Genomic DNA, 17538 nt, shown 5'->3' with positions numbered 1-17538 from the left:
CTGACATCTGGTATTGGCTTCCTTATTAGTGAGAAGACTGGCATTGCATGCTGTTCACCAGTGCTCTGTAATCCGGTGTGTAACTTGAAACTGCAACTGTGAGTGCGTCTTTCAGATGTGCATCAGTGAGACATGTTCTGTGTTTGTTCTTGATGAAGTTCATGTCAGAAAACACTGATTCACAGAGATCTGTTGAACCAAACAGGCTGGTAACCTTCATAGCTGCTGTGCTTACACCACTGCACCATCTATTTTACTTTCAATACCAGCGGGATCTAGTTTTAAATTGTATGTTTTAATGTTTTTATTGTTGTGTTTAATGTACAGCACTTTGCATCAGCTGTGGTTGTTTTAAAGTGCTTTGTAAATAAAGTTGGTTTGGTTTGATTCCACTTAACCTACAGGGCTAAGTGGAATGAAGTTATAATGTAGCTGTCGCATTCAGTCTTCAGTTTTTTTCAGTGGCTACCTGTATTAGATGTGTGCAAGATTTCCTGCTGTGTTGCCCGTACTGGACTGTGTTTGAGCTTCTCTTTATTAAATTATAATAAACATCATCATCACCTGGGTCTCGGTGTTCATCCTCACCACCAACAACCACAAATCATGACAGTTTAAGTTTTGGGAGAATGTTTGTGCATCTGAACAGCTTGATTGATACTTTATCTTGTCACTTGTGTTGACATTAGCTACATTGTGTTTACAGCAGCGCTCTCTGGTGCAGCCCGCAGCATCTCATGCAGTTTGGCCAATGTAGAGAGGAGATACAGCTGTTTGATTAACCTAGGGAGTGCAGTGGAGTCAAGTTATAATCTAATGCTATTGGGTCCTTTAGAGAATCACTGAAGTCAGCCATAAATATCTGGTGGAAATAACATGAAGCCTGATTGATTTAGAGACAATTGTAGACATGTGTGCAAGATTTCCTGCTGTGTTGCCCGTACTGGACTGTGTTTGAGCTTCTCTTTTTTAAATTATAATAAACATCATCATCATCATCATCATCATCATCATCATCACCTGGGTCTCAGTGTTCATCCTCACCACCAACAACCACAAATCATGACAGTTTAAGTTTTGGGAGAATGTTTGTGCATCTGAACAGCTTTATTGATACTTTATCTTTTCACTTGTGTTGACATTAGCTACATTGTGTTTACAGCAGCGCTCCCTGCTGCAGCCTGCAACATCTCATGCAGATTGGCCAATGTATAGAGGAGATACAGCTATTTCATTAACCAAAAGGGTGCAGTGGAGTCAAGTTATAATCTAATCTTTAGAGGTCCACCAGAGTCGATCATAGAAAATCTGGGCCTAATAAACATTTGAAAAACAATAGGCCTTCGCAGCGCTTAGCTGCTCGGGCCTAATAATAAACATTTGAAAAACAATAGGCCTTCGCAGCGCTTAGCTGCTCGGGCCTAATAATAAACAGCACGATTACAATAGGCCTTCGCAGCGCTTAGCTGCTCGGGCCTAAAAATAAAAAATAAACATTTGAAAAACAATAGGCCTTCGCAGCGCTTAGCTGCTCGGGCCTAATAAACAGCACGATTACAATAGGCCTTCGCAGCGCTTAGCTGCTCGGGCCTAATAAACAGCACGATTACAATAGGCCTTCGCAGCGCTTAGCTGCTCGGGCCTAATAAACAGCACGATTACAATAGGCCTTCGCAGCGCTTAGCTGCTCGGGCCTAATAAACATTTGAAAAACAATAGGCCTTCGCAGCGCTTAGCTGCTCGGGCCTAATAATAAACATTTGAAAAACAATAGGCCTTCGCAGCGCTTAGCTGCTCGGGCCTAATAATAAACATTTGAAAAACAATAGGCCTTCGCAGCGCTTAGCTGCTCGGGCCTAAATATCGACCAAAAGGTTTCTTGGCAGCAAGGAGCAAAAGGGGCAGGGGCTCTAGGCCCCCCCCCCCCCATCTGCATGTGCCAGGGAGACACCATCTATTCCATAAGTCTGCAAAAACTGGTAGCTGTTGGCAAGACAGCCTTTGTTGTCTAAAATGAATGAGATACTTTCAGGGTAAGTCAGACATTAAGGGAGGAGACAAAAGCGTATAAGAGCAAACTTAGATGAAAGTAAAACTACTCAACAGCAGAACAAATCAGCAACAGACCACAGCTCAACTGCTTATAAAAGACAAACATGGCTGGCAAAAAAACTGCTTTTGGTAAGTGTGTTTATTGCTATTAACATATACAGAGATCGAAATTTATGTTAGCACATTTTTCATTAAGAGAGAAAACAGCCAAGCAGAAAATAGAAGAAAATCCAAGTGTGAACCTTTTAGTAATGATTGATATAATTAATCAACTGAAAAAAATTAGAGCTTAGATCTTTGTGTTTTTGTTTCAATAACAATGTTAATATTTTTGTACTTCAAAATATCAAGGGTCACATGCAAGAAAATTATGAACAAGTCTCTTATTTTTACCTTGAGAGACAAATTGATAATTTCAATGAATTCATCAGATCCCTTTAGTTTGTGATTAATTGAAATCCCCTAAACCTTTTGTTTACCTTTAAGTTTATGCCAACTGCTATGTAATACTTTTCTGTGAATTTTTTCAACTTTATATATTTCCAGTTCCCTTGTTAAATTAGAATTACATTCCTTCGAAGTAACAGGCTTAGACAAACTGCAGCTTCTAAGGTCTTGGAAAACCTTATGTCTTTATGTTATATAAAGAATTTTTATAAGGTCACATGAAGGTCCAATTCAATTCAATTTAGCTTATTTATGTAACACCAATTCACAACAAATATTGCCTCGAGAAACTTTACAAAAATATAATTTTAATTCAATTACACATACATTATAAAGGATCTTTATCAAACATTCCAGTACACTCAATTGATTATTCAAAGTAGTTTCAATTTAAAACTTAATAAGGTTCTTGAAAATTTTTTTAATATGTTGCCTTTTTTCTTTTTTTTTCCGCAATAGACCGTATCCTCAGTTGGCTTTGTGGTGGCAGTGCTGGTTGTCACTATTAAACAGTATGGCAACACAAACATGTTTAGGCATGTTTCTATGCAAGGCAGTCCCACAGTGTTTTGCCATGAGACTACAACATAAACTTGCAGATAAAATACCTTCCAAGCAAAACTTCAAAACCAGTTTGTCCTTTTCAGGTTATTTTTTAGCAAACCTTTTGCAATTTTGCCTGCTTTTAACTGTAAAAAGAAAAGTTGCTAAGATATATAAACGAAAGGGTTATTCATAACTTAATTTATATCTGGCATCTGCTCTAATAAAACATGTCAGTGTGCGAAGACACTGAGCTTCATCTACTTGTTTTGTCACGGCAATAAGCAGAATTTGCAGTTCGTGATGGTAGGTGTTGTTGCTATTTAACAACCTGGCAACACAAACCCGAGCGGGCACATTTCTATGTAGGGTGAGCCAAGACTGTTTTGTTATGGAAAAGAACAATTGGCAGGCAAAATACCTTCCAAGTGCACTGCAAACCCAAATTAGTAATCATTATAGCTGTGCATGGTAAGTGATTCAACTAGGATGTATAGTTTTTATCAAAAGACAAGCAAATCAATCTTTGTTTACATTAAGTCTGGTGTCCAAGATAATCCATTGCTAAAGAACTCAAGGTTTAAAACCAATCGGTATGAGTAATTAACTCAACTCATGTTTATAAGTGATTGTTTCATGTTTATCAGTATTCATCTCTCATGTTTGTTAGAATTATTAATTGTAAATTATAATGATCAATAACTCATTGATCATTATGAAGATCATTACATTTTGTCTTGATCATCATGTATTTTGTTTTTCTTTTAATAAAGCATGCATGCTATTTGTACTTGTTCTTGTGGTGGGACCAGTGTGGTAAAAATAGGTAACTTAAATTTAAAAGCACCATTTTAATAAAGATGAAATTTGTTGCAATGACTCCACTTGAAAAGTTACCTTTAAGGCACACAGACCGGCTACCGATGAGGCTTGAGACAATCTCACGCAATTCAACAATTTTATTTATTACACAAATACTAGTTTAAAACCACTCCACATTAAAAGTCACAATTCTAGCTCAACTCAAATAAAGCAGGGTCGCAACTACATATTATTCAGGTGGATGCGAAAAAATTGGCGAACCCCCAAAGGAAGGTATGTCAGGTGAAGGAGCAAGGTCTGAACCAGAAGGAAAACAACATGATGTCAACCAGGTGAGAGAGGGCCCTTTATATACAGACAGCCAGCGCCACAACCAATAGACCCTTTTCACATCACGTCACACAACTTCCGTTATGGCTCGAAACGGTGTATCTTTAGTTCCGGTGTATGTAGTTAACGCTGTTTCTGGACTCTAAAGCTACTGCCACAAATATGATTTGAAGATATATCACTATTTGCAAACAATTTTTATTCATCAACATCATCTAAACTGGACAAATTCCTCGCTGATTGATACCAGTTTGACTACGAAGGTACGTGTTTTGGTTTTTCTAGCTGTTAGTTGATATGCTAGGACAGCAATAGTAATTTGTTAGCTGGCTAACATTACGTAGCCTTTCTGTTTTGGAAATAAAACGTATTTAGGCTCTAATCTTAATCACATTTTTATAGTATAGACTGGGGTTGCCACCCGTCATGTAAAATGCATGATAGTATTAAACCCTCCTCACTAACGCTAGTTTCACCACCCGCTAAGTAGAGACATTACCTGTAGCCACAAGTCCAAAACTTAAGTTATGCCAAACACCCGCTGCTCCAACACATCCTGAGAAGTTAAACTCCTGCTTACGATCAAGACATGAGGAAGACGCTGTTTTAGATAGATATAGATATTAACGTTTCATTGGAGAAATGTGATGATCTATCTATCTATCTATCTATCTATCTATCTATCTATCTATCTATCTATCTATCTATCTATCTATCTATCTATCTATCTATCTATCTATCTATCTATCTATCTATCTATCTATCTATCTATCTATATTAGCTCATTAACTTATCATTTCTCCAATGAATATTTATCAAATGATTAGAAGGTTAAGTTTCTTATACTTTGTTTTCCTGCTGTTGTAGACTTGGCAGTAGAAAATTGATACCATAGGAATAACAACTTTATATCCCTTTCAACAGGTTACACTTGATTCTGCTGTGGTGCCTGTGGAAACGAAGTGCATGAAGTTTGTGCTCAGCTGGGAAAACCTTGTGGATCACATGGTGGGACTTCTGCTTCAAACTGCTCACTACAGTATAACATCGTCTCTGTCATGCACCAGTTCACTGCAGGCTGGCTCCGCCAAGGACCGTACATGGATGTCTTTTAAGTTGTAAACCCTGAGTACATAAAGTTGAAATAAAATTGATGTATTTTGTAAATACCGTTTCTCTATCAATGACTTAAATTGTTAACTGTAGTAATTATGTTTGTGTAATGTAGTAACCATGTAAAGTGTTTAATATAATTATTAAATAGATGTATTAAAGAAACAGCCACAAACCTTATGTCTTTGGTCCTTAATGGCAGCTTTAATTTTAGCATTTCCTCTCCTCCACATACTTTGTTGCCAGATGTGTAAAATTTACAAGAAGAAGCAATTTAAATGTAAAAGTTGCATATATGTAGATTACTCAAGAGAAGCTATTTACAATAGTTTTTACAGAACTCTACACAACATCAATTCATTTATTAATAGAATAGATACACAAAGATTTTCTTTCTAACACAGCTACACAGGATTGAGTGTTCATCCAAGAAGTGTGACTTCCAGGAGCAGGGAGGCTCTGTACTGGTTTGTCCTTTCAAATCAAGAGGCCCATGATAGTTTGACTAGGCAGCAGATGTCCCACAGCTGATTGACTGAACCTGCCATGGACAGAGGAACAAGATCATCTCAGATATGGTAGGTTGTTAGGTCGGCTACTGTTGAGAAAGATGGACAACAAAACAAATGGAGAAATTATGAATCGCATCAGAATATGGAAATAGATAGCGCTTAAATCAATATTTAAAATGCTTTTCTAAACAACAGTGTTGGAAGATGTTGTAAAGTTTGTACTTTTGTACATAAAGGAGGTCAAGTCTTTAAAAGTAATGTGTTTTATTAACTTACAGCTGCAGTCCGTGTTACACTGTTTTTTACGTCTCTCTTTCTATCCGACTTCCTCGTGTGCTCACTCCCAACGATCCTCTTGCATCACCACCTAGTGGTGCGGCATATCATTACATCCCCCTTTCTAGATTGTTTAACATGTCCACTGCCTTCACTAACAACGTCCAGTAACACATTTTATAAACATTACATGAACATACATGACCATACAAACCTCATGAGTTAATAGAACTTACTCAGTAACACATTTTATGAACATTAATAGAACTTACTAATAATAAACTCCACCCTGAATAGTCCAACATTGACATTGTTTTTTTTTTTTTTTTTTTTTAACCTTGTTCAATCAGTCTCTCTGGTGGCCTTCTTGTCCTAGTTGACCTTCTCAAGACTGGTGTTGAACTAGTGTTGTTTTGTAACGCATCATTACCATCATTATCCCCACCATGTGGACCAGTAGTCTCTCTGGCCTGACGACCTGCATCGATCTCTTCCTGTGAGTCCTGTTCCTGAGTCTTGAGCAAACTCCTCCGGTTTCTCCTGAGTACTTGTCCATCATCCGTCCGTATTTCGTATGACCTGGGGTTCACTTCCTTGAGGACAGTGGCCTTTCGCTCCCACATTCCGCGATCCTCAACTCTCACCGTGTCATTCTCTTCTAGAGCCCTCAGCCTCCTGGCTGTTTTATCATAGTTCTCTTTTTGTTTCAGTTTGAGCTCAGTTTGCTTTCCCATCCACTGTTTTGTGTTAGTCTTCAGTGATAGGTGTGGCAGCGTTGTACGCAGCTTGCGACCCATAAGGAGCTCAGCTGGGGAGAGCCCGCATGCCAGTGGTGCGGTGCGGTAGCTCAGCAATGCAAGGTAAGGGTCAGATCCACTGTCACTTGACTTCTTTAACAGCCTCTTGATGATTTGGACACCCTTTTCAGCTTTCCCGTTCCCTTGTGGATGCAGTGGACTGGACGTGATATGTTGAAACCCATAGTCTTGTGAAAACTGCCTGAATTCTCTGCAGTTGTACTGTGGTCCATTGTCACTAACGACAACTAAAGGAATCCCATGCCTGGAGAAAACGCTTTTCATGTGAGTAATTACTCCGGCAGCTGATGTGTTAAAAAGCTGGGCTATCTCTGGATAGTTAGAGTGATAATCTATCATCACAAGATAGTCTTTACCATTCAGGTGGCATAAGTCAGTTCCCACTTTTTGCCAGGGTCCTGTGGGTACATCTGTGACCAGCATGGGCTCTTTTGTCTGTTTATAGTGATGTTTAAGGCAAGTGGTACATTTGGATATCATGTTATCAATGTCATTATTGATCCCTGGCCAGTACACTGCCTCTCTGGCTCTTCTCCTACATTTCTCAATTCCGAGGTGTCCCTCATGAATGCGGCGCAGCATGTCTTGTCTCATTGACTGTGGGATCACCATTCTATTGTGTCGGAGCACCAGGCCCTTTACCACACTCAGGTCAGCTCTGACTGGATAATATTGTGGACAGCTGCCCTTCTTCCAGCCATTGTTTATGTTGTCCATCACTCTCTTGAGAGTGGTGTCTTTTTGTGTTTCCTGTATTATCTTTTTCAGCATGACATCAGACACTGGCAGACTTGACATCACTGTGTCCACATGTACTTTAACATCAGTAGCACTGGATTAAACTTTGGCATCAGTGTCAGATAAGGAAGCCCTTGACAGTGTATCGGCCACAACTATGTACTTTTCTGGTGTGTAAACAAGCTCAAAATCATATCTTTGCAGCTTCATCATAAGCCGTTGAATTCGAGGAGACATCTCATTCAGGTTTTTTTAAATTATTGAAATCAGCGGTTTGTGATCTGTTTTCATAGTAAAGGTGGGTAGTCCATATACGTAGCCGTGAAACTTTTCACACCCGTAAACCAGCCTCAGAGTCTCTTTCTCTATTTGAGCATATCGTTGCTCCGTGTCCGTCATTGTTCTGGAGGCATAGGCCACAGGTGTCACCAACTGATTGCAATAATACGGCACCTAAGCCCTCCTTTGAGGCATGAGTTGAGATTTTTGTCTTTCTTGCAGGATCAAAGAAGGCCAGAACTGGCTCGGTAGATAACATTTGCTTTAGCAAGTTCCACTCTTTGTTATGTTTCTCTGTCCACTCAAACTCGATTTCTTTTTTAAGCAATTCTCTCATGCATGTTGTTTTGCATGACAGATTTGGAATGAATTTGCTCACAAAATTGATCATCCCTAGAGCTCTCAATACACATTTCTTATCTGTGGGGTGTGGCATCTCCTGGATGGCTTGCACTTTTGAGTACAGAGGCTCCACACCCTCTCCTGATATCTTGTCGCCCAAGAAGACAACCTCCCTGACCCCAAACTGGCACTTCTCTTTATTAAGCTTCAGCCCGCTCTCCCGGACCCTCTGTAAAAGCCTAGTAAGTCTTTCGTCATGTTCCTGTCGTGTTTTTCCCCACACCACTATGTCATCAATGTAGACTCTTGTGCCTACCAGCCCCTCTGTTATTCGCTCAACTGCCTTTTGAAAAATCTCTGGTGCTGATTTAATACCAAATGGCAGCCTGAGAAAACAATACCTTCCAAACGGGGTGTTAAAGGTGCATAGTTTGCTGCTTTCAGCATCTAACTTTATTTGCCAAAAATTCTGCGAGGCATCTAGTTTGCTAAAATATTGAGCGCCTGCCATCTCGCTGATGATCTCCTCTCTCTTAGGAATCTGATAATGTTCTCTCTTAATATTTTCATTGAGATCTTTGGGGTCTAAGCAAACTCGTAACTGCCCATTTGGCTTTTTGACACAGGTGATTGAATTTACCCAGTCTGTGGGTTGTTCCACTTGCTCAATGACCCCTAGTTGTGTCATCCTGTCCAGCTCTTTTTTAAGACTGGCCCGCAGTGCAACTGGCACTCTCCTTGGGGCATGCACAACGGGCTTAGCGTCACTCTTCAGTTGTATTTTATATGTGAATGGCAGGGTGCCCTGTCCTTCGAAGATGCCTGGGAATCTATCTACAATGTTATACACCCCTGCACCTTGTTCGGTCACATCCACAGTGTCTTTGTTGAGCTGATATATTCTCCTGACCAAACCCAGATCCTCACAGGCCTTGTCTCCCAGTAGTGACTGTCCCTTAGGCACTACCACAAACATTATATTGTGCACATTACCCTTTATATTCACCTTAAGTCTGCACACGCCTTCTGTTTCTATGCTTTGCTGGTTATATGCCCTGAGTGCAACTGTATTTTTTCTTATCTTAGGTTTCTCTTTAAGCTCTCTAAGGTCATTAACGTTTATAATATTCGCCTTTGCCCCAGTATCAAGCTGAAATGAGATCAGTGTCCCATTTACCACAAGTGGTGCCACCCATTTATCTCTTTTATCTGCGTTCCCAACTTGATGTACATCAACGTTCTTTGTTGATGGATCCATTCCATCTTCCTTGTTGACCATACTGATAAAAAGTGAACCCCTATCATCACTTTGGTCATCACTATCATTTTCATCCTGAACAGTATGTACGTTTTTATCTTTAGACATACACATTCTGGCAAAATGATGTAACCCTCTGCATTTTGAACATGCTTTTCCGAAAGCTGGACATTGTCTCGGTTTATGATCACTTCCACATCTTTTGCAGCTGAACATGCCATCATTCTTGTTCCTATTCTTGAACTTAGCTGTGCGCTTCTCTCTGATGGAGACCGCGTCCACTGCCTCGCACAGCTGACTGGCCGCTGCCGCGCCTTGCTCTCTTTCGGCGAATGTCTTCGCATGTTCTCCTGCCAACTCACTGGCTTGACAAATTTTTACTGCCGTTTCCAGTGTAAGATCACTTTCTCTCAAAAGCTTTTCTCTTGTCTTTATATCCTTAGTGCCAAACACTATCTGGTCGCGGATCAGTGAGTCCCTCAGTACTCCAAAATTACACGATGCAGCTTTTATTTTTAACACTGTCAGGTAGCTATCAAACGACTCATCTTGCTGCTGCACTCAGGATCGAAACACGTACCGTTCAAATGTTTCGTTCTTTTTCGACAAGCAGTGTCCGTCAAACTTCTGCAGGACCACATCCAACTTGTTTTCCTCCTCGGTCTCAAACGTGAAGGTGTTGTAAACTTCCAGCGCTTCCGGGCCGGCAATTGTGAGCAACATGGCGATCTTCCTTTCATCCGGCTTGGCGTCCAGTCCCACTGCAGACACGTAGAGCTGGAACCGTTGCTTGAATGCTCTCCAGTTAGCATCCACGTTCCCTGTTAGCTTTAACGGCTCCGGCGGCTTCATTGCATCCATAGTCGCGTAGGGTTCCTAACTGATGTCTAGGTTAAAGAAAAAGTACCCCACTCCTGGTACCATGTAATGTTTGTACTTTTGTGCATAAAGGAGGTCAAGTCTTTTAAAGTAATGTGTTTTATTAACTTACAGCTGCAGTCATTGTTACACTGTTTTTTACGTTTCTCTTTCTATCTGACTTCCTCGTGTCCTCACTCCCAACGATCCTCTTGCATCACCACCTAGTGGTGCGGCATATCATTACAGATGTCAGTGATTTTAGTGAAACTTTTAACAACACACCACTGAAAGGCAGCGGTGTACGTGTACGTTTCCTAACTGACTAAAACTGCTGCTAGCTGGTTGACTCTCGATCGGAGGCTGTTTATTACACAGTCAGAGAATGATGGATTGACAATGAGTAATGACGGTTATCTAACACTTAAATGTTGTTTTATTAAAGTTGATGAATAAAGTGAATCTAAACTTTACAGCACTGACAGAGCGGTGTATATTTTTCTTAACTGTGGCTAAAGCTGCTGCTAGCTGGTTTACTCTCCGATCAGAGGCTGGTTTCTTTAAATACAGTTGGAGAATGATAAATTGGCAATGACTGATGAAGGCTAACATGTAAATACTGTTTTATTACAGTTAATACAGAAAGTGAACCTTTTAAAGTTACAGCACTGAAAGCTGCTGCTAGCTGGTTTGCTCTCCGATGGGAGGCTGTTTATTTTATACACAGTTAGAGAATGGTGGCTTGACAATGAGTAATGATGGTTATCTAACACTTTAATGCTGTTATTATTAATCTTACCTTTTATTATATCCTTAAGATAATGAGTATCCGTGAATTTTTCAGTCAGGTTTCCCGAGGCAAAATCACACCGAAAGTAAAGATACGCCGCTTCGAGTTATGGCGGCCATTGTCTGACGTCACTGTGGAAAGGGTCTATTAGATTCAGGCACTTGTGTGGTGCGTTCAAAGTCTACAGGGCATACTGCCACATTCTGATAATGTTTATTCTAGTGCACAGGACAGTTTAATGGGCTGTGTTGTGGGCAGTTAGTGCGTAGGACTGTTGCTTTACAAAAGGAAGGTATTGGTTTCGATGCCAACCTGGGGTCTTTCTGGAGTTTCCATTTTCTCCTTTTATAGCATGGAATTGCTCTGGGTATTCCATCTTCCTCAGCTGTACGATTAATTGATCTCTAATTTGTCCTTAGATGTGAGTGAGTGTGTGTGCATACATGGTTGTTTGTCGCAAGGGCCTCTGTGCCATCCTGTTATGGACTAATGACCTGTACCTAATGATATCTGGAGACTGGCACCAGTTCCAATGCGACCCTGTGTAGCAGTTATTTATTTATTTATTTATTTTTCTTTATGAACCTTCTCAAAACTAATTTTCTTTGAATTGACATGTCTGTTATATATTATTTCTGTTTTATATTGCTTTTATTTTTGGTTCCTAATGTGTAAAATCCATCCTCATCTATGAACATTTGTTTTCCTTTGTTTTTTTAATTGTATTTTATTTTGTTGGGGAAGCTTTTATTTTCTTACTTCCTGTTTTTTTTTGCTTTATATCCTGTGTGTTCCCGCTGCCCTCCTCAGTTGGTGCCAAGCTGCGCTGAGGAGAGGTAAGCGTTTTTCTGTTTGCGTATTAAAATATTGAAAATGTTCTAAAGTATGTTGTAAACTCATAAGTTTTTATATATATTATTGTTTGTTTTATGTTTAGAGCAGCACCTCACTGGGCATTTAATTCCCACGTTTGTAATGTCTATTAAGTTTTCCTTGCCATGGTGATTATTTTGTGGTTTTTTGGTTGGTTAAGGTGTGAGTGAGGAAGCTGAAGCCCAGGAGCTGCTGGAATAAAATTTTTCTTGTTTTGAACAGGAATAAAATTATCTTGATTCCTGATTCCTGATCCCGGTGTGATTCTGACGTCCTTTTATCAACCGCTACACCTGCACGGACAAGCGGGTATAGTCAATGGATATATGTATGGATTGACATTTTGAGCTGGGGAATAGAATGTGACCGTAGCATTCCTCAGGTTATTTTAAGTCTACAAACTATAAACAGCTCAGTTTATTTCTTAGAAAGTTTTAAGTTGTTTTTTTAACAATGAATTTATTTATTTACCAGAATCATTTAATTAAAATTCAAGTATTCAAGTGAAATAGAAAAGTCATCATTTCACTTGATGAAATGACTTTTCCATCATTTCATCAAGTGTGAAGTACTTGCAAATCATCTATATGAGGTTTCCTTTTGATTCATATTTTTTTCATATTGTTCAACAGCTTCCGAGGAACCAGAAGTGAGGATGGTTCTTGTTGGGAAAACTGGAACTGGAAAGAGTGCAGTAGGAAACACAATATTAAGGAAAAAACTTTTTCTTTCTCGTCCCTGCATGTCATCAGTAACATCTAAGTGTGAGAAGAAAAGAGGTCATATTGATCATCAGAAACTGACTGTAATTGATACTCCAGGTCTGTTTGACACAAAAAAAACAAACAAAGAAATACTGATGGAGATCGCAAGATGCATCTCAATGGCGGCTCCTGGACCTCATGTGTTCCTGATTGTTCTCCAGCTGACAAGATTCACAAAAGAAGAGGAAGACACAGTGAAAATTATCCAGGCAAGGTTTGGAGAAGAGGCATCCAAATACACCATGGCCTTATTTACTCATGGAGATGTGCTGAAGGAGCTGGAAAATGGAGATGACATGGAGCGTTTAATCAGTCAACATAAAGCTCTTTCTGAATTTGTTGACAAGTGCCAAGGAGGCTACCATGTTTTTGACAACATTGACAAAGACCCAGCTCAAGTCAGAGAGCTGCTGCAGAAGATCAACAAAATGGTTAAAAGAAATGGAGAAAGCTACTACACAAATGAAATGTTTAAAGAAGCAGAGAAAGCCAACAAGGAAGAAATGGAAAAACTTCTGAGAGAAAATCCAAACATGACCCACGAAGAAGCAAGAGAAAAAGCAGAGATTGATAACTCATTCATTCGTGCCATTATGACTGGTGTTGCTACTGGAGCTGCAACTGGACTAGGTATTGGAACAGCTGTTGGATTTGCAGCAGGACCAGTGGGAGCTGCAGTGGGAGCTGGAGTAGGAACTGTAACTGGAGCTGTAGCTGGAGCTAGTGTGGGTGCAGCTGCAGCATTAAAAAAGAAGACTTGCATTATACAGTAATTATACAGCTTTGTTTTGTACAATTCATCTACAGGAAACTGAATATTTAGATTCTATGACTTTTTCATGTCTATCCTCTTGTTCTGTTCACTTCATTTTAAGAACATGGTTAAATGTCAGATCACTATGTCAGTCATCAAAACATATGTTGTGGTTTGTTAAAGAAGAAGATGAAGGGGAATTTGTTGATTCTGTTTTTTTAGACATTTATCACCTAAACTTTTATGTGGCTACATAACATAAATAAATACAAACTTGATCATTCACAGTCCGTTTCATACTTTTATGAAGTCGTGTCCTCTGATGATGTCCTGCGTGGCTTTAAGAATCAGAGAAAGAGGCTTACCTCAGAGTGGTGCTTCTGGGTCAGAAGACCGAAACCTACAATACAGTGGAAGAGGCAGCTTTTAAGAAGACAAATTGGGTAGCTGATCTGAACATTTCCAAGATAACGATGGTGGTTCAAGGTGAGTAGCCAAAGGAGATTTCCCTCAACAGTGGATACAGGTGTTGGAACCGTTTACTCAAAATATTGTCATTGTACAAGTATATTGGACACTTTACAGAGATGTCATGTCATTTGTGGGTGATGATGGTGAGAGAACAGGCCCAGGTAGGAGATGAATGATGATTTAATAATGAAGGAAAAGCACAAAACAATCCTAAGAGCAGGCAGCACAATTGAGCAGAAGGCTAATGCTCATTACTGTTAGCAACTGAACAGGACTGACATGAGATCTGAAGACGACACAGGACAAAAATGACAGTTCAACTGTGACGACTCTTACGACTTGATACGAACACACGACTAAGATCCGACAAGAGACAACAGGTGGTATTAAATGGGGTAATCACAGAACAAGACACACCTGGGAACAATCAAGGGGGAAGACAAGACAGCACAGAGAATCGGAGAACACATAAAACTTAAACACACGAAAAAAATCCCAATCCCGACGAGAGGGCTCTCTTGTCACTATGATCAGAGGCTATCCCTTCAATCTTTTTTCAGGCTCAGATAGGATGACCTCACTAATAAACGTTTGTTCGTGTTCAGTATGCTGAATGCTGCTTCTCCTCGTTTGGTTCTGGTTCTGGGGATGCGGAGCAGACCAGAACCAGAAGATCTGAGGGGTCTAGACGGTTGGTACAGTAATAACAGATCTTTAAGGTTTTGTGGTGCTAAACCGTTCAGTGATTTATAAACTAACATCAGTATTTTAAAGTCTATTCTCTGAACTACAGGGAGCCAGTGTAGGGACTTTAAAACTGGTGTTATGTGCTCTATTTTCCTGGTTTTAGTGAGAACCCGAGCAGCAGCGTTCTGGATCAGCTGCAGCTGTTTGATTGATTTATTAGTCAGACCTGTGAAGAAGCTGTTGCAGTAATCAATGCGGCTAAAGATAAACACATGGATGAGTTTCTCTAGATTGTGCTGAGACATCAGTCCTCTAACCCTGGAGATGTTCTTCAGGTGGTAGAAGGCCGACTTTGTGACTGTCTTAATGTGGCTCTGAAGGTTCAGGTCAGAGTCCATCACTACTCCCAGATTTCGTTCTGATTGCTGGTTTTTAGTTGTAATAACTGAAGCTGTGCATTGATTCTAGTTCGTTCCTCTTTAGGTCCAAAGATAATAACTTCAGTTTTGTTTCTGTCAGCTCGAGAAAGTTTTGGCACATCCACACATTTATCTGTTCTAAGCATCTATTCAGTGATTGGATGGGGTCAAAGGTCACCTGGTGACATCGTGATGTAGAGATGTGTATCAACCGCATAATTGTGGTAGCTAATCCTATGTCTTGTTATAACCTTAGCCAGTGGGAGAATATAAATATTGAAAAGAAGGGGTCCTAGGATTGAACCTTGGGGTACCCCACATGTGACCTTTGACCTCTCTGATGAGAAGTTTCTGATTGAATCCAGTCGATTCAGTAAAATGTCGTGGTCAACAGTGTCGAAAGCTGCACTGAGGTCCAACAGAACCAGCACTGTGGTTCTCCCACAGTCTGTATTTATATGGATGTCATTGAACACTTTGACTAGGCCGTCTCCGTGCTGTGGTGAGCACGAAAACCAGACTGGAAGGAGTCAAAGCAGTTTGTTATTGTTAGGAAGTTATTTAATTGTTTAAAAACAGCTTTTTCAATAATTTTGCTGATGAATGGGAGGTTGGAGATCGGCCTGTAATTCTGCAGTAGGGATTTGTCCAGATTGTTCTTTTTTATCAGTGGTTTGATAACTGCTGTTTTCAAAGCCTGGGGGAAAACACCTGAAGAGAGCGATGAGTTACTATTTGGATCAGATCATTAGCAACAACAGGCAGGACTTTCTTAAAGAAATGTGTGGGTAGGACATCCAGACAGCAGGAACTGGAGCTTAATTGACTTATAATTTCTTCTAGGGTTTTATAATTTAGTAGTAGAAATTGGGTCATTTTTCCTGCATTTGTTTTGTTTGGGCACAGCATTGGTACTGTCTTTGGAGTGGATGTGCAGATTAATCCTCTGATCTTTTGAATTTTCTCTAAAAAGAAACTTGAAAACTTGTTGCAGGCGGCATTAGATTGAAGTTCAGGTGGTAACGTCATCGGAGGATTTGTGAGCCTGTCAACAGTGGCAAATAAAGCTCGAGCATTGTTAATGTTTTTGTTTATGACATCTGCAAAGAAAGCTTCTCTGGCATGTTTTAGTGTTGTGTGATAGTTACGTAGTCTTTCCTTGGAGATGTCATAATAAACGTGCAGTTGACCTTTACGCCATTTCCATTCGGCCCTGCAGCAGAGTTGTTTTGCAGATTGAACTACTTGTGCATTTCTCCATGGAGATTTCTTCCTACCAGTCACAACCTTCACTTTAGTGGGGGCAATGTAATCAATGATATATGAAAGTTTGCACTGAAAATCATCCACCAACTTATCTTCGTCACTATAACTTAAGAGTGAGGAAGAAGAGGAGATTTGATGAAATGTTTCTGCTGTGTTTTCTGTGAAAGTACGTTTTGTGATAGTAGCTTTTTGTCCAAGTGGGTTAACGGATAAAGAGCTGTCAAAGATAACAGGAAGTGATCTGACAGGGCGACATCAGTTACAGAGACATTGGAAATATTCACACCCTTACTGATAACCAGGTCCAGTGTGTGTCCCTGAGTGTGTGTTGCTTGTTTGACATGTTGTGTTAAACCAAAACTCTCTAATATATTACAGAGCTTTTTAGCCCCTCGGTCTTGGGGGTTGTCAACATGAATGTTGAAATCACAGACAATTATCAAACAATCGTAATCAATACATATGAGAGATAGAAGCTCATTCAAGTCCACAAAGAAATTTTCCACATATGTTGGTGTTTTGTATAGAGTTAGTGTCAAAGTTTGTTTGTGGCCTTTTACCTCGATTCCAAGATATTCAAAAGACATAAAATTACCCAAAGAGATTTTACTACAGTTTATGGTATTCTTAAATATTGAGGCCACGCCTCCTCCTTTTTTGTGTTTTCTATTTTCACTTAAAAAATTGTACGTAGGAGGCGTTGATTCAATTAGTACGATTGCTTCATTATTGTCATTTAGCCATGTTTCTGTCAGAAATAAAACATCAATATTATGCTCAGTGATGAAATCATGAATTAATAGAGCTTTAGAACAGAGAGATCTGGTATTTAAAAGAGCCAGTTTAAGTGACTCGGAGGCTGAAAGCTCTTCAGTCTGAGGTTCCTTTAGACAGGGGATCAGTCTGAGGTTTGAATTAAGACCACTGTTTTTGTATTTCTGTTTTTTGTAACTTTTCTTGTAGTGATCCGGACAGGTATTGTCCTGCTATGCAATGTCGGGGGCCAGACACATTCTGGAGGAAGACAGGTGTAACGATAATATCTGGACCCCTGGTCTCAGACCTCAGAAACGCAGAGTGCTGGATCCTCAGGGAGCTCAGAGGCAGGTGGCTTCGATGAAGTGAG

The 17538-nt window shown here is 39.9% G+C and overlaps 1 protein-coding gene across 1 annotated transcript; it reads left to right on the top strand.

Annotated features, from left to right (window-relative positions):
• The first annotated feature begins 12695 nt into the window (after positions 1-12695).
• LOC145552072 (GTPase IMAP family member 9-like) lies at positions 12696-13588 on the top strand. Its single transcript, XM_081608500.1, has one exon. It carries the CDS (start codon positions 12707-12709, stop codon positions 13586-13588), a length of 882 nt encoding a protein of 293 aa, XP_081464626.1. The 5' UTR covers positions 12696-12706.
• Positions 13589-17538: the final 3950 nt, after the last annotated feature.

This window comes from Poecilia reticulata, chromosome 6 (genome assembly GCF_904066995.2).
Source record: "Poecilia reticulata chromosome 6, P_reticulata-male-v2, whole genome shotgun sequence".
In the NCBI taxonomy this organism is placed as follows: Eukaryota; Metazoa; Chordata; class Actinopteri; order Cyprinodontiformes; family Poeciliidae; genus Poecilia; species Poecilia reticulata.
The sequence above is the reverse complement of the archived record's forward strand: the minus strand, read 5'-3'. Positions and strand labels throughout refer to the sequence as shown.